Below are 27,366 nucleotides of genomic sequence, written 5' to 3'. Positions count from 1 at the left end.
GGAACAAATTTGTGGCATGGTGCGCAGCAAAGGCAGTGGATCCCCCTTTATGCCCCTCTTTCTGAGGTTCTCTTGTTCCTTCTTTCTTTGACCCAGCAGAAACTGGGCACTCTTACGGGCTACCTCTCGGCCATTTCAGCCTTTCATAAGGCTTCCTGATCAGCCTTCTCTTTTCGAGTCCCCGTTGTAAATTGCTTTCTTAAGGGCATTACTCAGCTTTTTCCTCTTGTTCCATTCGTAACGCCACAGGGGAACTTTAACTTGGTGTGCTCCCTTTGAGCCACTACCTAACTGTCCTCTCAAGCTTCTGACTTTGAAAACTGTCTTTCTGGTGGCCATCACCTCTGCGTGCAGGGTGAGTGAGCTCCAAGCTCTTTCTTCTAAAGCTCCTTTTCTGACTGTTCATCCGGACAAGATTGTCCTTGGAACCCGTCCTTCCTTCCTTCATTCCCAAAGTGGTTACTCCTTTCCATATTGGACAGACCATCACTTTGCCCACCTCCTTTCCGCCTCTGCATCCTTCTAAAGAGGAAGAGAGGCTCCACCGACTGGATCCAAAGCGCGTGCTTTCCTTTTTCTTGCATCGCACAAAACCATTCCGGGTTGATGACCAGCTCTTTGTTGGCTATGTGGGCGCCAATAAAGTTTGGGCTGTTCACAAACTGACCATTTCTATATGGGTCATTTTGTTCATCAAAGCCTGTTATTCGTTGGCAAAGAAGGAACCTCCAGTGGGGTTTCGCGCCCATTCCACCAGAGCGATGGCCGCTACCACTGCTTTGGGACGTGGAGTCCCCCTTAATGACGTCTGTCAGGCAGCTACGTGGACATCGCTGTACACGTTCACAAGACACTACTGCTTGAACAGCCAAGCCTGCAGAGACTGCTTCTTTGGCCGTTCTGTTCTCCAGGACTTTCTGGTGTGAACTTGGTTCTCAGACCCACCTCTGGGGTTGGTATTGCTGGGGTATCTATTCTAATGTAAGGAATCTATGACTGTTTCTTCAGATGAACAAGTTACTTCCCTTTGGTAACGATATATCTGTAAGAAACATAGGTTAGTTATAGATTCCTTACCGCCAGACCCATCCTCTCCGTTCTGCGAACTGACTTCTAGGGTTTAGGATTTCCTTTCAGGACCCTAGTTTTGTGCACCAGTGGGCAGTGGCTGTGCCCACTTCTACCTTGCAAATGCCTAACACTCTACACACCCCCACCCCAAATTATTTTTCACCCATCCTCAACCTGTTATCCATTTGACTTGCGTCTGTCCTATATAAACCGCCTTCTCTATGGCTGTAACCACACTACCTTGTTCAGTATTGTAAAACACCTTCTAATCCCTCCTTAAGTATTTCATCTGAGTACTTGGAAACATTCCTTCATTACAACCTCATTTCATCTTGTATGCCATTAGCGCTGTTTTAGTGGAAACAGTTCAGTGTCAGCAACTTTTAATTATTTAGATCTCTGGTAAGCAGGGTGGATATTTGTATTATTTCATTGTTTTTCTGTAGATTTTGGCATTTTACTTTCTCCGAATGATTTTCCCTTTTTTACGTTAATATTTTTGCAAATCCCACTGCTTTTATTATTTACAGTTGTATTGAAATTCTAATTTGGTGTGATACCACTTTGGGTCATGATCTCTGTATTACTCCGTTTATTTGAGGAAATGCCAAAGTAATGTAGTGTAGAAGGCATCATTTTTGCAGAGCTCATTTTGGTTAAATAATTAAGTTTATTTTTTTTACATTTTTTGTTTAGTGTCTTTCAGGTAGCTCCGATGGAACAATTCGCCTATGGTCTCTTGGACAGCAGAGGTGCATAGCAACATATCGAGTTCACGATGAAGGTGTGTGGGCTTTGCAGGTCAATGAAGCATTCACCCATGTTTACTCAGGAGGCAGAGACCGAAAAATATACTGCACAGACTTGAGGAATCCTGACATCAGGGTACTAATATGTGATGAAAAAGCACCAGTTCTTAAGGTATTTTCACCCTTCTTTTTTCATGAGTCCGCATTGCATTACGTATCATTTTGCACAAATAGTTAACATTGTGTGTTTCTATCTCTAAGATACAAAGTGTGCAACTGCAAAATACCTTTTTAAAATGTATAAAACCCTTTTTCCGAGTCAGGAAAGTCGTTCCGACTTGCAAAAGGGGGTTTTGTAAACCTTTCCAAATCGCTGATGGGAGGTTATGCGAAAGAGGTATTCATCTGCTCCCCAGTGTGCATGTTGCAATGGGTAGTATTTGTGTTTTCTGACAGTGATTGCTGTAACACACCACTGATCATTACTGACACCTGAGCTACTGTGCTAACTGATTTACAGAGGACATGCCTTTGCTGGGAAAATCATGACCGACTGCCTAGAGGATCATGATGCGGACTAGGGGACCACTTCATGGTATTCCCATTTTCCTGATGTCTTGCGTGCACATCAATATTTTACTTTACTTTAATTTTATATTTAAAGCTGCACTTTTCCGTTTAGTACATCAGACCCATGGCTCACAAGAAAAGTCTACCAGTCTAACAACCAGTCATTTCAAATGAATGAAGCTGCTTTCTGTTTTTTCAGCCGGTGGTCTTCGGCAATAGTATTTTCAGCATGTCAATATGTATCTGCAGTTTTATTCTTGGCATAGTGAGGATTATACCAATAAATATTAGGTAATCATTTTTGGGTAAGAGGATTGTTAGATTGGTCGATTCCAATCTTCCCAGGAGAAGCTGGAAACTGTTGTGGACAAAGTTAAATCAATGGCAACAGATCTCCAGAAATGTAGTATGAGAACCTTGAAGGCAATCTTTTTCAAGGCTCCTATTATTCATAATTTTGTGCCTCAAAATGTTTATAGTGTACTGAAGATCACTATAATTGTACCTCCCTGTAATCATCCGGTTTGATAGTAAAGGAAGTATCAAGACGCCTTCTGGGAAGCCCCACTAAATGTTAAAGGTATCTGACTAAGGACTGCAGTCCACAACATAATTACTTTCAAGCATACCTTAGGGCATCCCTTAACATATCACTCTTTTATCACATCTGATTAATTATCTATTCAAAAGAAGTTGGTCCAATCCAGCTATTTAGGTGCTCCATACCATCTGAAACAGATGTCACACCAACATTCTCTGTTTTGTATATAAACCAAGGACTTGCCAGTCATATTCCAGAAATCCTTTCAGTATTATTAGTCCAGAGATTTCTTGACCTCCTCATTCCTTTTTTGATAAATATTCCTCTGCCTCCAGCTGTTGTATTGGAAGATTGTACAGCTAGGGGGCGTGCGACTATATGTGCTGTTTGTTGACCTTAGGTCAGCGTTCGACCTTGTTCCTTAGTCTAAGTTGTGGCAAATACTAGCTGACATGGGAGTCCCTTTCTATTTCCTGAACCTGATTGTAAGGTCTCATGATAACAATTTCGCCCAAGTCACATGTGGCCAGATGGGGGGGGGGGGAGCTGACAGATTCTTTATCAGTAGGGGAGTCAGGCAGGGGTGCGTCCTTGCACCCACTCTCTTCTCCTTTTTTATATAGGACTTGGTGATGTATGTGGATCATAGCGAGTCTGACGCACATTGCCTGGCAAACGCCAGAGTTCCTGCCCTAATGTGTGCAGACAATACACTCCTCTCAAAATCCCCTATGGGAGTGCAAGAAATCCTTGATAGGTTTGACAGTTTTTGTAGGGCAAGGGACCTAGTTATTAACTCCGCAAACATGAAGTTTATGGCCTTTTAATCCTTGCCGTTCCACCTGCCCAAATCCTACGCTTAGAGGGAACCCCCTGGAGCGAGTTCACTCCTTTGAATGTTTGGGTGTTATTTTGACCGAGCACTTTAATTGGCAGTCCCGCATTGCAATTTGTGGACTTAATCTAGATCAAACTACTGGGAGATTATTGAAGACATTTAAGGCTTTCAAATTTCGCCTTATTTCACTGGCCTTGCATTTCTACAAATACCAGGCGTTGGGATCAGCTTTGTATGGATTTTAACTCCAGGGGCACAGTAAAGCATCCTCGCTGGACGCTACAGAGAAATGCTTTATGTGGCAACTGTTTGGCTTGCCAATAAGTACAGCATTGCTCCCACTTGCAGATGGATTTGGGGCTCAAAAATTTCTCTGATCTAGCAAGTTTACTGCCTCTCTTGTTTTGGAGGATGAAATGGGCAACCCCGGATTTGAGCCTTTACCGATAAGGACTTGCAGATGTTTTGCGTCTGCCAGAAGCGGGTGACCTTCCATTGGTTAAGCACGTGAGATCATCACTTGTGAATATTGATCTTGAGCCTCTGAGTTCCCCCTGAAGAGGCATGCGTGATTCCCAAAGGCAAAGTAAAGAGAGCTTACTGGTCATACCAAATGAGCCTCACAATCAAAAAAAGAGGGACCATGACATTGACTTTTAAATGCTGAAAGTGAATGAACACTTGTGTACATCAAATTAAATAATTACAGAATCACTTGAAAATAAAATATTTTGATTATATAATTGTGTGTTATAAATTACTGTCTGGATATGTATTTTTGGTGTTAAGTATGTTTGGTTGTGAGTGTGTTGTATTGCCGTTATTGTAAATAATTTTCTGTACAGTTTTTCCATGTAGGTTTGTGTTTGATCTTTTATTTGTTCTCAGGATGAAGCTCGCGTATATATGAAAACTATTGTGTATATAACGTAAATATAAATATTATATATATATATATATATATATATCATGTACACGACCAGAATGATTGTTGTTATAGGTGATGAATAAAATATGTAATGAATTGATCTGAATTATGGTTTATTAGTTTTGGAGACGTACTGTCCCCTTTTTAAGTTATTGGAGAAGTTGTGTTTTTCAGTTTTCTTACTCCTACCAAATGAGCCTACTGTAAAGTCGTTTCAACCTGGGCTCCATGATGCTCATGTGGAAAGAGATCTTTGTGTTAGAGCTGTTCTCTTGCAGGAGATTTCGATGTATAGTCATAAGCACTTGAATAGTCCCGCTCACGTGCCGGGACCCTGGAGCACTTTAGATATATCTTCTTAAGTGGATATTTTTCGCCTTTCTTCAGGAAGGCCTGTAAAGACACTTAAGAGATAGAAAAGACAACAATGCAACCTAACTAAATAGCTACAAAGGCCACAACTTCATCTTGAAGTGAAAAAGATGTCAGAGTGGTCTCCTATGCTGATGATACTCAGCTTATTTTTTCATTCAGAGGCCACTCTGACTCCCATTTTTCTAATTTTAGAAACTGCCTTGGCAATATCTGCACGTGGATGTCCGCTAACCACCTGGCGCTCAATGCCGAAAAAACTGAGGTCCTTTTCTTCGGTCAGAAATCTCCTCCCCCGGCCAGCCTGTGGTGGCCCACTGTTCTGGATCCCCCTCCTAAGCCAGTTCGGGCTGCCCGCAACCTAGGCTTTACATTTGATAACACCTTGTCTGGTAAGTCCCAAGTCAACAAGGTTGCGGGGGCTTGCTTTGCGAAATTGCGCATGATCAGGAAGATATTCCCGTATCTTCCTCAATCTTCCCGCAAAACGGTGGTCCAGGCACTTATCACCACACATTTGGACTATGCTAACAGTCTGTATGCGGGTGCCCCCCAGTATTTGATTGATCGCCTGCAGATTGTCCAAAACGCCGCGGCTCGGCTTATTGGCAATATCCCTGCTCGCTCCTCAGTCAGAGCGTATAGAGATGAGCTTCACTGGCTCCCTATAGCTCGGCGTATTGATTTTAAGATCTTGACCTTGGCATTTCGTGCTATTCATGGAATAGGCCCGTCTTACCTGAGTAAACGCCTTAAAATTTAATCTTCAGTTAGACATCTCAGATCTAACAGCCTTCGTTTACTGATCGTCCCAAGATTCAGACTTTCCAGGTGTGGCGGCAGAACTTTCACCGTCACGGCTGCCAAACTCTGGAATAGCTTACCTTTGGATCTTAGGTTCATTGAATCTGAGACGGTCTTCCGACGTAAACTCAAAACCTGGTTGTTTACTAATCGGTCATAATAGTGTCTGCTTCTTTTATTTCTTTTCTGTAGGATTTACTCCTGGTATCTTCTCTGGGTGGCATTCGGGTAATCTTAGCGCCGGGACACCTCCGTCGGAGGTAGCCGTGCGCTTTATAAGATTCAAAAATAAATAAATAAATAAATGCCAGAATACTATGTTTTTTGCAATTCTTAATGGTGTTTAACACCCAGAAAAGCCCCCTTCACAAAACTCCTTTTTCATTATAGAGATGAAAGGATGGGACAGAGTAGTCCCATAGGCTGCTATTATATGTCTTAAACGGGACGCTGTGCCTTTAAGAAAACTCAGAGACCAACAGTATCCCATGATGCACAGTCAGTGGCAGTTAATTCAGTTCTTTTTTCCGGCTCCTTCTAACAGGACCCTGGAGCATTGAGCTTGACCAAATTTGTTTTTTTTCATCGAAAATCTCTTCAGAAGTTTAACTCTAAGTGTTTCAGTCAACGTCTTTGGTCCTTCTCTACCTTTTCCTATCATTTTCTGACAGAAAATATCACAGTTCCTTTAAAAAATGCCATCTCTTTTTGATAAGTGTCCAGGCTGTGGAAGGAAATCTGATCCTCATAGAGTATGTATTATTGGTCTACCTGCTACTCACGTTCCTGACTCCTGTTCCATCTGCAAAACCTTTTCTAAGCGTACTCTGCATGACAGGGAGAGGATTCGCCTTCAAGGAGCATAAAAACAAAGAAAACAGCAGTTCCAGTCATCAGGTGGGGCTTCAGGGCGAGGAGAGGGTCAGTCTTCTACCAGGGCCCTATCTTCAGCCTCTGGGGGTCTCCCCAGCAGAAGACAGGCTGAAAAACTGCATTGTTCCTGGTCTACGTCGAAGACCCTGACGTCGAGAGGAGCAGCAGCGACCTGTTCGCCGTCGACCCTGGTCTCTGGGTCAAAACGACGTTGACATTTACGTCGAGGGGAAGGTAGATGACAGTGGCTGCGCCAACAGCGAGAACACGTTCGCCATCGAGAAGCCCACTGCAGATGGTCACAAGATCGCCGTTGAGAACATCACATCACTCAATGTCTACCCATGACCATCGATAGACGTCGACACATCGTCGATCGTAGTTTCCACGTCGTAGTCTATTGACGTCGAGGAAAAAACAATTGATCAGACTCGATCCTCTTCAAAGAGTCTACAGTCAACGTCAGGAGGAAGTTCTTTTTCAAGACGACGTCGAAGGGCACCGTTGACTAGCAGATCAACGTCAAGGGGGAAAGATGGTTCTCCTGTGGAAACGGTGACTCCCTAGAAGGCTCGGAAAAGGAGGAGATGAATCTACACATCTGATTCTGAGTATTCTCTGACATACTCTCCGTCTATGACCGTATCCGCTGCTCAGTGTCCTCCCATCGTCCAGATGATCAGCCTCCGCCTCATTCTTCTCCTCCAACACCTCCTCCTCCAACTCCTTCTCCACCTCCTCCTACGCCTTCTACTCCACCAAGAAGGCTAAGATCCAGGTTTCGTACAAGGGTTCATTCTCATCGACGTAGATGCTCCTCTACGCATTCCCACCACCGACATCAAGGTGGAATTTCCTGGTCTTGCCACACCAGGGATACTTCTTCTACGAGTACAGGAAGATACTCACCTACTTTATCGGACTCTCCTCCTCAAAGGATTTCTCCACTTGATGATATCTCGACTTTTCAAGAAGTTTTGGTTTGAGGAGCTTCAAAATTGAACATTCCCATGTTTGTTCCTACCCAAACAACTTCATTCATATTTGAGAGTCTACAGCAAAGAAGAGCATCTCGCCCTTTGCTTCCTGTGGTACCAGGCCTATTAGAACCTGCAACGGTACTTTTCCGTATACCATCTTCTATTAAGCCAGCCCCATCCAGGCTGCAAAAGAAGTATCACCCCCTGGAACAGGACCCCACATTCCTAAGGGTGGACCCGCCCCTAGACTAAGTGATTGTGGTGCCTGCTAAGAAACAACATACCACAGCTCCAACTTCCACAGTTCCACCTTATAAAGAGAGTTGTAAAATAGACGCAGTAGTAAGAAAAGTGTGCAGCACAGCAGCGACTTCCATGAAGGCTGTTAGAGCAACAGCACTTTTAGGTGGATATGACCGAGCACTATGGAAGTCGCTCCAACAATTTGCTGAACATCTACCTAGAGATAAGAGGAAGGATTTCATTGAAATATTAATGGAATGACTTATGGTCTCTAACCAGGTTATTAGCGCTGCTGCTGACACATCACTTCTAGCTGTGCATGGATATTTCATAAGCAACAGAAGAGTGTCCATGAGAGAGGACTGCGCCAATCACAGGAGCATTAGAACATCCTCACTGGGATGTTAAAGAAAGCCCTCACTCACCACCTAGTGATGACATGCTTCATCATCGGGCCCCACCAAAGAGACCGAATGTCTCTTTGGTGTGCTGCAACGCCAGAATTACTGCGGAGTCCAGTCTGAGGGCGACGTAGGTGGACCACGGGTGCCGAGCGTCGAGGGCGGTGTGCCGAATACGCTTCCACCCCCCTCCTGAGACCCATGGTGTTTATTCATAACACCCAGAAAGTGCAGAAACGATCAGTAGAAGCCTCCTAAACCAGGAGTAATTAGGGATAAGTCTCTATTCCTAATTTTTTGCACTTTTTGACACTATTTGATTTAATTTTTTTCACTTTCACGTCCCTAGGTTAGGGTGGGCCTTAGCGTGCTCATACCGCCGGGGTTTATCACACACCCAGTCCTGAAGAATTGCCGGGTAAATTAACACCGTTTCAATGGCAAGAAACATGTCGACAACATTGTAGGAACCCACCACTCAATTAAAGTGGACTGGTCCCTCACATATTTTTTAATTTCATTGTCTTTAGTGATCATTTAATAAAGTTTTTCTTTGATACACTACTGACATTTTTAACCTCCATCACTCACTAGTATAATTTTGCACACAACACGCCCTCTACTCACCATCCCGCTCCGCAGTAATTCTGGCGTTGCAGCACACCAAAGAGACATTCGGTCTCTTTGGTGGGGCCCGATGATGAAGCATGTCATCACTAGGTGGTGAGTGAGGGCTTTCTTTAACATCCCAGTGAGGATGTTCTAATGCTCCTGTGATTGGCGCAGTCCTCTCTCATGGACACTCTTCTGTTGCTTATGAAATATTGACCGGGGAACAAGAGTGTCCGCTTACTCTCCCTGTCTCTCTTTTTGAAATATGTGCATGGATATTGTCATGGAGTGGCACTCAGGAGGCATTCATGGCTTCTCTTGACTTCATTGAAGCCTGAAGCGCAGCCGCGTATTCAAAATCTTCAGTTCTCATGCAGATGAGAAGATGGCACGCGTGAAAGCATAAATGGAGACATTGAAAGCGGTGGGTCTCAAGAGACCCAAGGAACAGCGAAGATCCTTTTGTCCTTTATCAAGATGATATACAACACAGAGGGTTCAAATCCCTCTGTGGTATCAGGGTCGTCAGTCTGGTACACAGCAATCGTATCAAAGATCCTACCAACCGTATCAATAAAGGCAACCTAGAGGAAGGTCAGGACAACAAACTTCACAAGGCGGCAAGCTACCTACTTGTTCCAAGCCCTGAATCCTATCTTCCCCCCTCTTCTGTTACCCACTCCAGTAGGGGGAAGCATTCAACACTTCTTGGCAGAGTGGTTAAGTATCACACAAGACAATTGGGTTCTGAATATTGTGCACAATGGATATTCTGTACGATTTATCAGCCCTCCACCATCCGTGCCTCCAAAACAATCAAGATTCCACCTATCGCAATTACAAGCGAAAGTGAACATTCTCTCACGAAAACAGGCAGTAGAACCTGTTCCTTTGCTGCAACGAGGAAAAGTGCTGTATTCGAAGATTCTTTCTCATCAAAAAGGAAGACCAGAACGAGTTCAGACCAATTCTCGATCTGAAGGAGGCAAAGAAATGGATTCAGAGGGAAAGTTTCCGGATGTTAGCACTACACCAGAACTATCCTCAACTACAGCGCGATGATTGGTTATGTGCAGTAGACCTACAAAACGCATACTTCCACATTACCATCATAAAGAAAGATCGCAAGTTCTTGAGATGTGCAGTGGGAAACACCTACTACCAATACTGTGTGCTTCCGTTTGGCCTAAAGTCAGCAACCAGGACCTTCTCCAAGTGCATGGCGGTGGTGGCTGCACACTTGATAAAACAGTGTTTGTTCACCCCTATCTAGACGATTGGCTGATCAAGGCATCCACTTGTCAGGAGGCTCAAACACATTTCAACTGGACCACCGACCTTCTCCGTCGTTTAGGATTTCACGTGAATCAAACAGTCTACCTCGACTCCTCTACAGTGCCTACAATATCTGGGAGCATCCATAGATTTTCACACAGCAAATGGGTATCCTTCGGAGGAGAGACTCTTCTCGATCCTTCGGAAGGCTCAGGCTCTCATGTCAGTGTCGCACCCGACTGTCAGGAAGGTCTCCTCTCTTCTGGGCTCCATGGCGTCCTGCGTATTTCTCACACCGAACGTACGTCGCCACATGAGACCCCTGCAGGAATGTCTGGAGGACCAGTGGGACCAGCGAGCGGGGAATTGGGAAGATCGGATTCAACTGCCACCACATGCCCTCCAGTCCCTCAAATGGTGCTGCTCGCCCACCAATCTCCTATGAGGGACTCCCTTTCACAAGGGTATACCGACTCAAACTATAGTCATGGATGCCTCTCTTCTGGGATGGGGAGCCCATACAGATCACCTTCAAATTCCAGGCAGATGGACACACAAGGAATCCACTTACCACATCAATCTGCTAGAGCTGCGAGCAGTTCACTTGGCTCTGAAAGCTTTTCAACCATCATTCCATGCCAACTCCCTGCTTGTACAGACGGACAATACAACAACAGTGTTCTACCTCAACAAGCAGGGAGGCTCGAGATCCAGACCATTGTCTCGGGAAGCCCAGACAATATAGAAGTGGCTTCTAGCCGGAAATCTGACCATAACAGCAACCCATCTCCCAGGTGTTCAAAATGCTCAGGCCGACTCACTAAGCAAATTCCTTCAGGAAAATAACGAGTGGGTCCTAAACGACGATGTGGCACGAGACCTATTCGAGAATTGGGGTACTCCAAAGGTCTATTTATTCACCACCTCAGAAAACCGCAAATGCCAAAACTTTGCCTCCAGGTTCAACCAACCGGGAACCCTGTGGCATGCCCTATGGATCAACTGGTCAGGCAGATTTCTCTACGCCTTTCCTCTGATTCTCCTGATCCCGACAGCTCTCACCAAGCTCTCTCAAACACGGGCCAAGATGATTCTCATAGCCCCAGAATGGCCACGTCAATGGTGGTTCACAGACCTCCTTTACGGTCTATCCGTCCTCATCTCAGACTGTCATGCAAAACACACCTACTAACGAAATTCGGAGGTCAGATGGTACACCCCAACCTCTCCTCTTTGAATTTGGCAGCATGGCTCCTGGGCTAGTGCAGTATGGACACTTGAACTTACCTCAAAACTGCATGGACATTCTTAAGGAAGTTAAGCGGCCATCCACACGCTCTGCTTATGCTCACTAATGGAAGAGATTCTGTATTTGGTGCTAATCAAAGAATGAAGATCCTACTTCTTGCAAGGAAGATGTCATACTTCCATGCTTGGTTCACCCAGCACAATCTGGCCTCCATTTTTCTTCCATTAAGGTCCACTTGCCAGCCTTGACTGCTTACACGAAATGCCCTTCACAAACTTCCTTTTGCAGAGTTCCTGTTATTGAAGATTTCTTGGAGGGTTTGAAAAAGGTTTTTCCTCCCATTAGAAGTCCTTCTCCATGGGAGCTTAATGTGGTGCTCTCTTGTTTAATGCAAGAGCCCTTTGCACCCATTAATAAGGCTACTCTTCAGCATCTGTCCTTTAAAACAGCTATCCTCGTGGCGATCACCTCCGCCCGCAGAGTTAGTGAAATTCAGGCACTTTGCTGTCAAGAACCATATACAGTCTTTCATACAACTTAAGTAGTTAAGAGGACTCATCCGAAATTCCTCCCTAAGGTAATTTCACATTTTTAGGGACACCAAACTACTACCTTACCTACTTTCATCCAGCCTCCTTCCTCTCCAGCGGAGAGATCGCTTCATTCCCTAGATGCAAGAAGGGTTTTGAAATTTTATCTAGACAAAACTGAAGATATAAGGAGAGCGGATCAGTTATTTGAAAACTATGGTCCTCTCCGTATAGGGCTAGCCACTTCTAAACAATATATCTCCAGGTGGATTGTTTCTTGTATTTTGCTCTGTTATCAGAAAGCGAACAAATCCTTTTTGGTAGGCCTAGGGCTGATTCTACTAGGGGGAAGGCAGCTACTGCGCCTTTGCTTCATAATGTACCCATTTCGGAGATGTGTAAGGCTACTACTTGGAAGTCAGTCCACACATTCACAAGACTCTTCTGCCTAGATTCCGATGCCAAGGCAGATGCTCAAATAGGACAGGCTTCCCTTAGTAATCTCTTTGCTTAAAATTACAGTTTAAGTCTCTGTCTCTTCCATCGCATCTGCATGTAGGGATGGGCTTGCTAGTCTATTCAAGTGCTTATGACTATACATGGAAATCTCCTACAAGAGAAGGAATAGTTTCTTACCTGTAACTCCAGTTCTCTTGCAGGGGTATTTCCATAAGTCATAAGCAACTCTCCCTCCTCCCCGGTGGAATGGACAGGCTTATCTTTGTTCAAAATAGGCATTCGCTTCTCATCGCCTTCAAAAGGAACTGAAGTAACTGCCACGGACTGTGCATCATGGGATACTGGTGGTATCTGAGTTTTTTTTTAAAGGCACAGCGTCTAGTTTAAGATATATAATGGCAGCCTATGGGGGCTACACTGCCCCATCCTTTCATCTCTATCATGAAAAAGGAGTTTTGTGAAGGGGGGCTTTTCTGGGTGTTAATACAGTTAAAAATTGCATAAAACATATTATTCGCAGCATCTTTTTCAGGTCAAGATGAAGTTGTGAACTTTGTAGCCTATTTAGTTAGGCTGCATTATTGTCTTTTCTATCTCTAGTATCTTTACAGGCCTTCCTAAAGAAAGGAGAAAACTATCCACTTAAAAAGATATATCTAAAGAAGTGCTCCGGGGTCCTGGCACGTGGGCCGGACTATTCACGTGTTTATGACCTATTATGGAAATACCCCTGCAAGAGAACTGGAGTTACAGGAAAGAAACAATTCCTTACTGGACGAAATAGAGCCCAGCAACGCAAGAAAGCTCTACCTAAAATTTAAATATGGAACTCTTCCACTTGCCTCGTTCACAGCCAGGTGGGGTCGACCAGTTTGACCCTACTTGCAGGCAGGTCTCCTCCACTCGTCACCTGCTGACCCGCTCGCATTGCCAATTCTTGTGCCCTTCTGCCGCCGTCTTCCTCCCCCTTTTCCCCCACCGCTCCCTATCCGGCCTTCCCGCCGCTGCCTCCCTGCGGCCCCGCCCCCCACCGCACCAATTGGACTCCCGCCTCCCAGCTGCTCCTCCCTCCCAGGCCTCCTCTAAATACAGGCCGAGTGACGGTACACGGGAGCGACCTTTGACCCTGCTTGCAGGCAGGTCGCCGCCACTAGTCACCTGCTGACCCGCTCGCATTGCCGATTCCTGTGCCCTTCTGCTGCCGTCTTCCCCCCCGCCCCCACCTCTGCCTACCCGGACCCTTCTCCTGCCACACCTGCAGCTTCACCTGCGACAGAACCACCAAACCTCCAAGGAGAAGGAATAGCCATCATCCACAAGTCAACCCTCAAAGTCGCCACCCACGCAGACGACACCCTCAACACCGCCGAATACCTGCACTTCTGGATACACACCGACCCCAACACCACCCTCAGAGGAACACTCATCTACAGACCCCCCGGACCCCGGGCTCAGTTCAGCGACTCCATCTCAGACCTCGCCAGCACCCACGCACTCACTTCCACGGACTACATCCTCCTTCGGGGACCTGAACTTCCACCTCGAGAACAACAACGACGCCAACTCCGCCACCCTGATCGACAACCTCTCCAACCTCGGCCTCAGACAACTCGTCACCACAACCACCCACACCGCCGGCCACACGCTTGACCCCATCTTCTCCACAGGCTCCCACGTCACCTTCAATCACACCACCGAACTCCACTGGACCGACCACTGCTGCATCCACTTCACCTTCATGAAACCAACCACGCACCATCGCACCCAACAGCTGCTTCGCCGCTACTGGAGCAAAGTCACCGAAGACAAGCTCCTCACCTCCCTCGCCAAGAACCCACCCACCGACCCCACCAACTCTGACGTCCCAGCCCTCAACCTCAGACAGTGGATCAACGACTGCGCCAACACCCGGCCCCCGCTCAAGAAACCCTACAACAGCCACACCAGCAAAAGAGCCACATGGTTCACCAACGAGCTCCCGGCCTCCAAACGCGCATGCCTAAAACTGGAGAAGACATGGCTCCACGAACGCACACCAGACAACCACGCAGCCCACAAGGACGCTACCCGCAGACATCACCACCTCATCAGATTAGCCAAGATATCCTCCTTCAAAGACCGCTTGGATAACAACGCACACAACAGCAAAGAGCTCTTCAGCATCTTAAAGGAACTCTCCAACCCCAGCGCCAATGACCAGTCCCGCTCTCACAAGAACTGTGCGACTCACTGGCCATCTTCTTCCACCGCAATATCACTGACATCCACGACAGCTTCAACACCACGACCGCCCGGACTACGCCAGACTTCACCTCCCCTGTGAACACCACCAGCACCAACCGCCTGACCTCCTGGTCCAACGTCAACGAAACACGCAAGGTCATGAACTCAATCCACTCAGGATCTCCGTCTGACCCGTGCCCACACCACGTATTCAACAAAGCAGACGCAGCCAACGCACCCCAACTACGGAAGGTTCTCAACATCTCCTTCAAAACAGCGACATTCCCGGAAAGCTGGAAGCACGCCGAAATCAACGCCCTCTTCAAGAAGCCCAAAGCAGACCCCAAGGAACTTAAGAACTTCTGGCCCATTTCCTGCTCTCATTCCCGGCTAAATTAATCGAGAAAATCGTCAACATGCAACTGACCCGCCACCTGGAAGACAACAACATTTTGGACCCGTCCCAGTCCAGATTCAGACGTAACCACAGCACCGAGACAGCCCTCATCGCTGCCACAGACGACATCAGGCTCCAACTAGACAACGGCGAAACATCAGCCCTCATCCTCCTGGACCTGTCAACCGCCTTCGACACGGTCTGCCATCGCACTCTAAAGACATGCCTCCTAGAAGCCGGAATCCAAGAGAAAGCCCTTGATGGACCACGTTCTTCCTCACCGGCAGAACCCAGAGCGTCCGCCTCCCACCCTTCCGAGCCGAAGCCACCGACATCATCTGCGGCATCCCCCAGGGCTCATCCCTCAGCCCGACGCTGTTCAACGTCTACATGGCCCCCCTTGCACTAGTGGCCTGCCATCACGACCTCAACATAATTTCCTACGCTGACGACACCCAGCTCATCCTCTCCCTCACCAAAACCAACCTCCACGAAGGAATGAAGGTCGTCGCCGACTGGATGAGGAGCAGCCGTCTGAAGCTGAACTCTGACGAGATGGAGGTCCTCATCCTCTGATCCACCCCCTCAGCCTGGGACGACTCCTGGTGGCCGACCACAATGGGAACAGCACCAACACCCACCGTCCACACACGCAATCTAGGATTCTTCTTCGACTCCTCCCTCTCCATGTCTAAACAGGTCAACGCCGTCTCCTCCTCCAGCTACAACACCCTCCGCATGCTCGGCAGGATCTACAAGTGGATCCCGACCGAAACAAGAAGAACGGTGACACAGGCCCTCGTCAGCAGCAGACTGGACTACGGCAACGCACTCTACGCAGAAATCCCAGCCAAACGCCTACAACGACTACAACGCATCCAAAACGCCTCCGCCTGACTGATCGTCAACATCCCCCGCCGCAGCCACATCACCCCCCACCTGAGAAACCTACACTGGCTCCCCGTCGACAAGAGGATCACCTTCAAACTCCTCACCCACGCACACAAACCACTCCACAACACCGGACCAGCCTACCTGAACAGCAGACTCAGCTTCCACACCCCCATCCGCCAGCTCCACTCCGCCAGCCTCGCCCTCGCCGCTGTCCCCAGCATCCAACGAACGACCTCCGGTGGCAGATCCTTCTCCTACCTCGCCGCCAACACCTGGAACACCCTCCCTACCCACATACGGCAGACCCAAGACCTACTCACCTTCAGAAGACTCCTCAAGACCTGGCTTTTCAAGCTGTAGCAGCACTCCCCACTGCCCCTCCCCTTCAGCGCCTTGGGACCCTCACAGGTAAGTAGCGTGCTCTACAAGTACTTTGATTGATTGAATGCCCATTTTGTATTTCATGGTCTGAAATAATAGAACTTAGTTTTTTTTTTGTTGCCCTACCTATCAAAGCATTAGAATCAAATGGGTTGTTCCACTATGTCGTGCCCTTGTGGTAAGAGAATTTAAATTAGATTTTTTTAATTATCCTGCCTGATCCTGAGCAAGTTGTGTGTTTTATTGCGGTCTCAAGGTTTCTAATGGCCATGTGGTGGGTTAATCAAAGAGCACTTGTAAAAAGTGCTTCAATGTACTGCATATGGTAGCTATTCAGTCGATCATAATTGGCATTCATTTTTTTTATTTATTTAATTGTATATTTTATTTTAGCATTCTTTTTAAGCTTCAATTTTAATACAATATGTCCTTTTCAATCTTCTGGTTTTAACCGGTGTATGGTCATGCTTATATTTTATTATATTTGATGACGAAATTCGACTAATAAAGATTGAGTATTATTGTAAGTTTCCTGTCTGGGTACACACACGTTGAAACCTGTGTATGCTCATGCTTATATTTTATGGCAACATTCGACGAATAAAGTATTATTACAGTTTCCCCTCTGGGTGCTCGTTGTCTGCTAAGCCCCTATTTCTATAACTGTTTATTTGAAGACGATTTTCTTAATTTGTATTTCATTTTTCAAATGCAAGGAGAATTCTGTCAATGTACAATTGGCTGACAGTGTGCAAACGTGCATTTTTTCCATTTAACAGATCTCTGGACATAGATGCCAAGTGAGAATTCACAGTTGTTCAGCACCACACTGAATTTTGAAGTTCGCCAGAAACACATTTATTCCCTGGGCTTACTCCCAGTTCCGTATATTGTGCAGTTACACAAGAGACATTAACTAATGTTTGTAATGTTATAAGTAGATAAGTACCCAGTTGATTTCTCTCACTCTGTCCTTCTTTACTAGTCTGGTGACTCCTGCTTGTCTCCACTAAAATTATCTGACCGTCGGAAACATGACTGCCAATATGCACAAGAAAGCCTAACATTCTCTTCTGAGTTAGGATCATTTGCATATTGGGATTGTAACTGGAATGACGTGCGAACACACAACAGGCAGGGTATAAAATGTTTTCCCACACTATTAATTCTGCAAAACCATGAAATCTCCAGAGGAAGTTACAGAAGGACTGTATTTATAGTAGTATATTATATCGTTTATATTTGTTTTGTGAGGAACGATTTTTAGCTGGTTTACACACATTTATTTGTTTTTCTTATTCAGATTTAAAATCCAATTCATGTTTAAGGTTTTGAGTATAGCCGGCTTTCTGAGATATTGAGAAAGGATGAGATATAGATCTTGAGGCCTGATTCACACTGATCTGCTAGCTTTCTTAAACCATCACCATTAGAGTTCTTGGGGCAGTAGAGCATACATGTCTTCCGCATAGAGGTGTATCTTTTGCTCCTTAGGCCCTTACTTTGTGGGTAGTTTCACGATGATTAAAGCACATATTCGATCTTAAAGTCCTTTCACTGTAGGTTGACCACTGTCTCATAATCTGGCCTGAGTTTGGCGTCATTTGTTACGTATGTTAGAAATGCAACCTTAAACCAAAATTTCAGAGCATAATTTAGCCCAGTCTATGCATTGCATTTTCATTAAGCCATTTATTGGCACTTCAAGTGAAAGTCTAATAATTTCTGTTAATACTGAAAAGCTGCAGAGGTCGTGTTTGGTGTTCATTTCAGATTTTTCCTTCAAATTCTGTCTCATATGTGCTTGCTTTCTGGCAGGAAGTTGGAAGATTGTGTGTCTGTATGGAATTTTGGCAGGCGTTGTACGCAGTTTACCCTCACTCTGCATTTTTTCACTGTGCCAGACGCAGGTGTTTTTTTCTCAATATTCGTTGGGAATCTACACGTCAGGTGAAAAATGTCATTATTTAAGGTGTAGATGGTGGCTCCTGAAGAGGGCCTCTTCATCAGGCTTGTGTTTGCAGTCTTTCTGCTGTGCACTGTGTCTTCGTGAAAAACAGACATCTAGAATGTGTGTAGATTTTGCAGAAATTGGGCCTTTGTCATGAAGAATGTTTCACGTTTGTGTTGTGATGTTTCCTTTGATGTTTGGGATATTAATGTCTGCGTGTGTGGTGCATGGGTTGCAAGTGCTTTCCTTCTGAAGTACAAGTAACACCCTCGTTGCAGGCACGGACTTGTATCAGGCAGAATGTTCCCAAAACTGTCCATGTATTTGAATCATATGGTCTCTGAATAACAAGAATGTAGATGACTTAATTTCTCCTTAACATAGAAATGATTGCTGTGTGTGTTTGATGTTAAAGTACAGAGCTTGGCAGCAAAGCAAGGAATTGAACAATTCATTTCGTTTTTTCCTTTCTTTATTTACTTTACAGATGGAACTGGATAGAGCTGATCCTCCAACAGCACTTTGGGTAGCAACAACCAAATCTTCTGTAAATAAATGGGTAAGAGACTTACTATATTAATGTCCTGCCTACTTACTCTTAATATTCATTACACTGACTATTACTTTTCTTGCAATCGTCCTTCAAGCTAACGTTACATTGCAGATTACTTTATTTTCATTGCGCTTCACTGAGTAATTCAACCCTTGCTCCGTTTTGTCATATTGTAGGTCTCGCGTAGGCAGCATGCATGCACGGTTTCTCAAAGACATCTAGTAATACATATAGTGAGGGTAATCCCGCCAGCTGCTTGCCTCCTGCTTGCAATTGGCTTATTTAGCATTACTGTGATTTTCCGGCCTCCCTATTAGTTGCTGGTCCGATGCCTCACTTCCGTTTTCAACGTAAGCATCACCGACTAACCACAGTTCTATTGCGCTGTAGGGCTTTCTCAGTTTCCTTTTGGGACTACTTGGGCTTTTGTTTTTTAATACCAACACTTCGCCACGGCGCCCGATTTGTGGTCTGTGGCGATTTACGGCGCCCACTTCATTCTACAATGTGACAACAATGATACTACTGCTGCTGTGACGCATCCCCGGGCAGGAGAGCACAGGTGGGCAGAGAGCAAGCAGAGCCGGGCAGTGGTGCGGAAGCCTGCACTCGCTCGTGCTGCTGTGACTCATCAGCGAGCAAGAAAACACGGGTGGGCAGAGAGCAGGCAGAGCCGAGCAGTGGTGCTGAAGCTTGCACAGGCTTGTGCTGCTCTGCCCGCCTGGAAGAAGCCCCTCGTCGCTGTGTTATGAGTGATGCCTCTTGCAGATTGTACGAGTCCCTCGCCCCCCCCACCCACCCCTCTCCTGATTTAATGATGTACCCCTGACCGCTGTGAGACCCTGCAGGCAGCATCCACAGACTGCCATCTGCTGCACTGGAGGATTGGGAGGGGGGCTGACACTGCCCCTTCGGCGTGTGCTGCCTGTGTGTTCATCTGTGCCCCAGGACATGGCTGCACTGTAATAGCATTGATGGAGAAGAGGGTCTTAAGTGACATCCACGTAGCACGTGTCTGTTTTTGTTTGTGTGCCTGTGCATCCATGCAACTACCCCTGTGTTTCTTTGATGGATGGTAATTGTACTGCATAATCAGTGGGGATCCGGCCGAGGGCCTTCATTGGCACCACTGCCGGCTGGAGACACTGTGCAGCATAGCACGGAAACAAGTGTGTATAGGGGCGCAGTGGCATCACAAGGGTGCTTGGCAGGACATTCACAGCCTGGGTGTTCCTTATCCGGTGCAGTCACAGACTCTGTGTGTTGTGCACAGTGGTTGGAGACCAGACACGAGTGCTGTTGTTGGCAGTAGACATGACACTTAATGTGCCCCTATGTTCACCCTTCTTGGTGCTTCACTGAGGGCACAAGATGCCGTACAGTGTGCTGTAGTCAGGTGACATCCCACTGTACTGCAGGTCTGAGTGGGAGCTGCAGGAGGGAGAGGGCAGTCGCCAACCTGACATCTTTGATTTGGGAGTGTGTGAGCTCTTATGTGTGGCGCATCCCATGTGCTCCTGTCCAGACAATGCTTGATGTCAGACATTGCGGGTCGAGGACGTGATGTGTGTGTGTGTTTGTGTCCAGCACACCTCCTGGTGGCTTCACAGAGCGCTCAGACACCTCATAGTGTGTGAAAGGCATTCACAACCTGTTTGCGTAACAGTGGCAGGATTTGGGGTAGCTCATGCAGAGCATGTGGGACTGACCTTATGTCTGTTTGCCTGTTTGTGCGTGCATGCACACTGCTTTGAACTGCCCTGGGATCACAGACAAGTTCAGGACGGGTCACCTCAGGATGACCAGGGACTGCCACACCTTACTCACAAGCTGTCAGACCTCCGTCACAAACTCAACAATGCACAGCCAACACCTAAATACAGTTTTTAAAAAACGCTATATTTTTCTCGCCTAAAAGCACAACGTTAAAAGATATTCTGAGCACGAACACTGCCTGCCTTTCACTTAACATTAAATATACGTGATTTAATGTTCAAACGTTACATTACTGGACGTGAATATGGGTACCGCAGGTCGAACATGCATGGCGAAGTTAGTGCATAATTTAAAACTTATAAACTCTGAATACTCCAGCTCTTCACTCCTACTTCTGTCCACAGCTCCCCGACTTCTGCTGCACATTCAGTTTCATGGGTTTCAGCCTCTGTTGCCTTCCTCTCGTCACCAAAGTCTATTCTGTCTCTGAACAGAATTAAAAGTATTGGCATATACATAATCAAACGCTCTTAAGGAAAACCAGGTCATTCATAATTTGCTTGTCATTTGCTGCTTCATATTGTGTGAAATTTAATCACACGGCTTAAGTTGTCACCAGTGCTTGTATATACTTGAAAAGGAGCAGTTTATAAAAGTGATCTTATTTTTTAATTTAACAATTATAGCCTAAACAAACAAGTATTTGCAATGCAATAGGTCCCAGTCCCTGGAGCATCTCTTGCCCCTTCCTGACTTTTACTTTTACACCTTTGTATATATTCTATGTTGTATGATTAAGTCCTTTCATTACACGAATGCAGTGGTATAACAGAGATTTTATAGGGGCCAGTGAAATATTTTTCAATATGGCCCACAAATGACATCCTAATTACCACTTTTGCAGAGCTTCACCATTGGCCATTTTTCAAATTAGTGATGGAAAGCTTCAAACATCTCTTAGGTATACCTTGTTCTTTAATTAGGACCGATTTGAGAAATCAAAGCAAAAGCATAACATGCTCAGCACAGTTAAGGAGCATTGATGGCTCTGCTGTACTTGCAGTTACTTCAGTAATCTGTGAGCATGATCAAGCCTCTTCCCTGTTCATGAAAACCAAACATTTTAATTTCAATCAGTGCTCGTTCTCTGCTTTGCTCTGAGCTCCTATTTCCATAGCCAGAATGTTCTGCAAAACATGCCTTATCTAAAATACTTTTTTAGTAACTTTATTTAAATTTTTTCAGTTTTACTAGAGGCAGTTAAACTTTGTCAAATAGTCACACTTTCAGCCCCAGCAGAATCTACTCTAAACACTGTTGCAGGGTAAATTTACCCCAAAGAACAAAGGGCCCGATGTAGGTAAAACATATTTACCGATTCTTAATTACCGAATTTTACCGATTCGGTAATTAAGAATCGGTAAATATGAAGGGTGGACATGTAGGTCCATCCAGATGTGTTTTTTACAGAATCGGTAAATATCGGTATTTACCGATTCGGTAAATACCGACCGGTAATGCTCCATTCATTCCTATGGGCTTTGAAGCCCATGGGAATGAATGGGACATTACCGGTCGGTATTTACCGAATCGGTAAATACCGATTTTGACAAGGGTGCAGGGGGTGTCACTTTGACACCCTCTAGCACCCCCAAAAAAGGTTCGGGGGCCATGTGGCAGGCATACCTGCCCTAAGGGCAGGTCTGCCTGTCATATGGCACAGGTGTGCATGCACACATGTGCATGCACACCAGAATCGGTATTTTACCATCAAATATATTTAATGGTAAAATACCGATTCTGTAAGGCTTGTGGGACTCAGAAGAGTCCCACCTACATCTCATTATTACCGAATCAGTAAAAATACCGATTTGGTATTTTACAGATTCGGTAAATTTACCGATCGGTATATTTACCGAATCTGTAAAATTCTGGGCCCTACATACCAATTCTGATTTACCGGTCGGTAACGGCCGAAAATACCGATTTTCGGCCGTTACCGACCTACCTACTTCTGGCCCAAAGTGCGTTGGCATTCCAACAAATATTGCCTCTTTTTCAGACATGTCGCCTCACCGTAAGAAGTGTGATGAAACTGTTGAGGATGATGACCTTGTGCATACTAATTGTGCCACATGCCAGATTACACATGCGACCACTTCAGCAGTGCCCTCCAAGGCAATGGGCATATGTGGAATGCTTCGTTGGGGATATCTAGTGTTAGTATATTCTAGGGTTCAGCACTCACTGCTATGGTGTAATGCAACAATCATTTGCTCAGCAGGCTTTTGCTTGACCCTCTTCTGCAAGTAATCATCAACAGTGATGCAACTCTCATGGGGTGAAGTGCACACCCTCATGAAGTTACTGTACAAGGCACCCGGATCACTCAGCACTAGGGATACCACTTAAACTGTGGAGCATCCATTTAGTCCTAAGAGCATTCCTCAAACTCAGTCAGGACAAGATCGTCCTCATAAAAACTAACAGCATGACAGCCATTTATTACATACAGAAGAGGTGGGGTGGGTTAAAAGGCCACTGCCCACCTCTTCCCCCCCAGCTGCCTGTTCTGACTCCGATTTTGCACTGGGCAACCCACAACACCATTTCTTTGTTGACTGAGCATTTGCTTGGAAATGGAAAACCGCTTTGCAGACCTGTGCAGTGGGACGCATCACCAAGTCCACATATGGAAACTCCACTACAAGTCCTTCTCAAGTACCTTCCTCTGTAAGGAATGCCTACCAACGACCTGTTCACCACTCCTGAAAAAGCAAAGTTACAAGTTCCATTGCACACTGCTCTCTGTTATGTACATGCACAACCAGTGTACTGTAGTTAGATTTTATAGGCACCACCTTGCAGAGATTTTCTGCTTTTATAAATGTCACAAGCACCAACAACCTGTCATAGTGTGAAAAATAGCAAATCCTAAAACAATGCCTTGCTATAGCAAATGCCATCAGGAGACCTGACAAGATGGCAGAGCGATTAAATGCACTTTGCTGGCATTTGCTTTGTTTGGAAATCCTTAGGCAGTATGTAGACCCCTTGTGGTACATGGTATGCACGAAAGTCCCAGACAGCAATTACTCATAATGCATGGAAGCCGTGGGTAAAAAGCAGGTCCCCTGCGTCACGTGTAAAGCTTGCATTGCCTTGAGCAGGAAGTAGGTTCACTGTGTTACCTACAATGAAAGGAAGCCATATGCAGTTTGTAGTTTCTCAATGCCACAAGAAGTGCAAGGGGTGCCCCTTTGTAGTAAGGAATGAAGGAGGCGCCCCAGACTGCATTAATTTCCATCACTACCATGGAATGCATTGGACGAGATGAAGTATGAGACCTTGGTGGTACACGGGGTACAAAAGCTGTGAAAGTACTTTATTCTCTTTTGATACACGGAATGCAAGTAAAGCCCCAAAACAGCTCACAGGTCCCTTACCTAGCACGGACTGCCAGAAAAACCGTGGTAATATCAGCTTCTGTGTGTTGCCTGAATGTAAGGAACATATGTGCTGTCTACGTCTACATGTGATTGATGTTATATGGGATCCACGACCTTCTGAAGCAGCACATGGTCCCATGTGTTGCTTAAAATGCAAGATGGCACTGAATGACGTATTGGGCAGAGCGGTGGTCCTTTATATTACACAGTACACAAATTGAGTCCGGGAGGCACAGAGGGCAGGTGAAAATTCTGCGCATAATACAGCTCCTTTATACTATTTGAACTGCAAGTGAAGCCCCCCCCCCCCAGGTAGTAAATGGATTGCTTACAGCCTATCATTAGTTTAGTAGCCTCACTAGGACCTTTGCATGTGCATGCCCTGCTGTGGCATGTGTTTAACGAACAAGTGTGGCTCTCAAATAGTGTTGTGAACAGGGTGCTTTCTGCTAGTGGGTGCATGGGGAGGCCTATCCATGCTGTAGCATGAATATGCACAAGGTAATTTATATAGAATCGATGGGCACGTGAGGCTGTAGTTGAATGACAACCAATCAAAGACAAATAATGTCAACATGTGACAAAATGCACTTGAGAGAAAAATGCATGCCAAATGTATTAAAAACATACCACAAGAAAATAATTTACCCCCTCAATACCATGAGATGTACAAATCGTAAACACCTTCTCTGGCAATCAAAGTTCTCAAAAGAGACTCCCAAGAAATACACCACCCAGAATTGCAATGGTGACCGTGCTAAGAATCTGATTCAGTCCTTGTGGAAACATCACAAACAATAGCCCATGTATATGAATGAAACCATGCCCAGTATAACAGTGAGACTTATTAACGGATACCTGCCAACCTTCTAAAATGGACTGACTGGACTCTGTATATTCAGATGAGATAACTCAAGCAAACAATAGTACTTGAAAGCTGCAACAGAAAACAATGTGCCATTTGAAATGAAAATAGGAGTGCTCTCCTGGTTACACAAGTGGTAGTGAATACCTGAACCACTGATCAGACGAGAGCTTCATAAGCGAACTAGGAGAAGAAGTAAACAGCCATGAGAATATAGATCTCTGCACAAACGTCCAGTATATGAGGTTAAAAAATGCCATGACTCATGCCAGTGAATCCAACTCTCACCTGTGCTCACCTTTATTAGTATGGCTCCCAGGACAAAGTAACTGTTGGATCCAGGTGTATTCGAGTTACGATTTACGACTTAGATGGTGCCTAGCGTGCAAGATGACAGGCTGAAAATGGACTAATGAGGAGCAGAAGGAGTGTACAAAAGCAAAAAGAGAAAGTGCTGTAAAGTATGTGATGGTTGCAAAGCCCCTGCATGCGAACCTACAACATGAACATCAACTGCTCATGTTAACAGCAAGCGCAATGCATTTGTTGTAATCAATGTACTGGATTCTGAGAGACACCACAAACTGGAATTTATAATGTATGATACAGAGGTGCAAGAAAAATCTGTTATATCCTAGTGAGCGCAATCGGGATGTTATAAAACACGAATGATGCACATTTTAACATATTGCAAACAAACAAATTAAATAGGGTGAGCTAAATAAGTGTATAACAAAACATGAATGATACATATTTCTAACATATGGAATGCGATGACATAATCTTATGTGGTACACACAAACACCAGTCCCAGAGAGCGGCGCCGGGGGAAAGTTTAGCAGCAAGGCACACATAACTCCGATGAAGGGGCTTTGAAGAGCTGAGGAGCGGTGCTCCAGCAATGCACTTAAAGTTTTTAACTAAAAAGCTTTCCCTTCCATAAAATAAGCCCCTCTCTATCTGTGACCGGAAGTGGAGAGGCCCAATGCATGCGCTAATCTGTTCCATGTCTGTGCCCACTGAAGTAAGTAATAACTGCATGTGGGACGGTGCAATTGCTCCGTGTTTTTTCACCAAAATCCACTCAGGCAGCGAATAAACAGAGACCTGACTTGTCCTCCTGCACTGCGGCTCATTCTTGCAGCAAAGCCCTGGCAATGCCACTCTCCCCCACGCTCTGCCTGAGGTGGCGCAGCTGTGGCTATTAACCCCTCCCACGCTCATGACGAGCTGAGCTCGTCATGAGCCACGGTTCTCGTGTGCTCATGACGAGCTGAGCTCGTCATGAGCGTTAGAACGCTCAGACGCGGGGCTAATTCACCTGCTGTGCTGGCTGTTCTGAGGAACGGGCGTGGTCATGACGCGCTCAGCTCGTCATGAGCACACGAGAAACGTGGCTCATGACCAGCTGAGCTCGTCATAAGCACCGGGGCGCTTTGCGCGCCTCGCCCCAGCACAGCGGGGAAATCGGCCCCGCAGACAAGGGGTTAATTTCGTTTCTGTCAGCTGTATTTGTTGTAGAAGTTGCCGGTGAAGTGCAGTTCCAGTTTGCGGGGAATGGGAGAACTTAAAAGGAGGGCAGGAGAGAGGCCGGGGAGTGGGTGAAACAAATGGAGCTGGTGGTTAAACAAGCTGTGTATTTGGCTGTAATTGCCAGACAGGAGGACGGAGGAAGGGCCATCACAGCTGTACAGTGTGATGGCCAACCAAAATGTTCTCCGAGTGAAATCGCCAGAGAGGGAACTCTGCACACAAAGGAGTGACTTTTGCTCAAAAGCACCAGTAACAAGCCAGCATTTATGAGTGCCACAGATAACAACCAATGGCAGTCAGTGGGTTTGCCAAAGCCCACAGAAGAGATACAAAAGGTTGATGCTCGACCTTAAAAAGTAGGGCCTGCTGACTGGATGTGGGAACTTTTTCTGCCGTCTTCCATTTTGGTACCTCCAGGACAAGTCCAGCTGGACTTTTCGATCTGACCACAACTTTGAAGAAAATGTTGTGCCCACCATTACAGTACTCGAGAACTCTGTCCGTGTCAAGGGCATAAGGGGGCAGGGTTAGTAAACCCTTACCCCCAGGCACTTGTAGCGGGAGCCCAGAGGGACTACACAGAAGTACATTTTATTTTTATTTTCAGGCTACGTATATCTCCGTATTCCTGCTGAAGCTGTTGTGAAGCTTTTCCTCAGGTGGTGCCACAGGGTACCCGAAAAAAAATGGCTGCCTACCGGGTATTTGGGCCCAGGCCTAGCATGCAACCTTAAGCCACGTACGGTCAAAGGCACTGGCTGAAGGTTGTCAGAGGGGGTTGGGTGCATGCTCAGGTTTGAATCGGGTAAAAAAAATCAAAAATTCTTTGGAAAAAAACAAAAGTTGAAGTGACGTTCTTGTTAAGTATGTTAATAAGATCTTATCTCATGTTAAGAAATTCACTAAAGA

The 27,366-nt window shown here is 45.7% G+C and overlaps 1 protein-coding gene across 2 annotated transcripts in view; it reads left to right on the top strand.

The window, feature by feature from the left end:
• Positions 1 to 27,366, top strand: part of WDR48 (WD repeat domain 48) — a 469,392-nt gene that overhangs the window by 238,977 nt on the left and 203,049 nt on the right. For both annotated transcript variants that reach the window (XM_078663202.1, XM_078663203.1), the window contains exons 8-9: positions 1,768 to 1,992; positions 18,829 to 18,900. In XM_078663202.1, the coding sequence (XP_078519328.1) occupies positions 1,768 to 1,992; positions 18,829 to 18,900 (297 nt within the window). The remainder of the gene's footprint in view (positions 1 to 1,767; positions 1,993 to 18,828; positions 18,901 to 27,366) is intronic.

This window comes from Lissotriton helveticus, chromosome 10 (genome assembly GCF_964261635.1).
Source record: "Lissotriton helveticus chromosome 10, aLisHel1.1, whole genome shotgun sequence".
NCBI classification, from domain to species: Eukaryota; Metazoa; Chordata; class Amphibia; order Caudata; family Salamandridae; genus Lissotriton; species Lissotriton helveticus.
The sequence above is the reverse complement of the archived record's forward strand: the minus strand, read 5'-3'. Positions and strand labels throughout refer to the sequence as shown.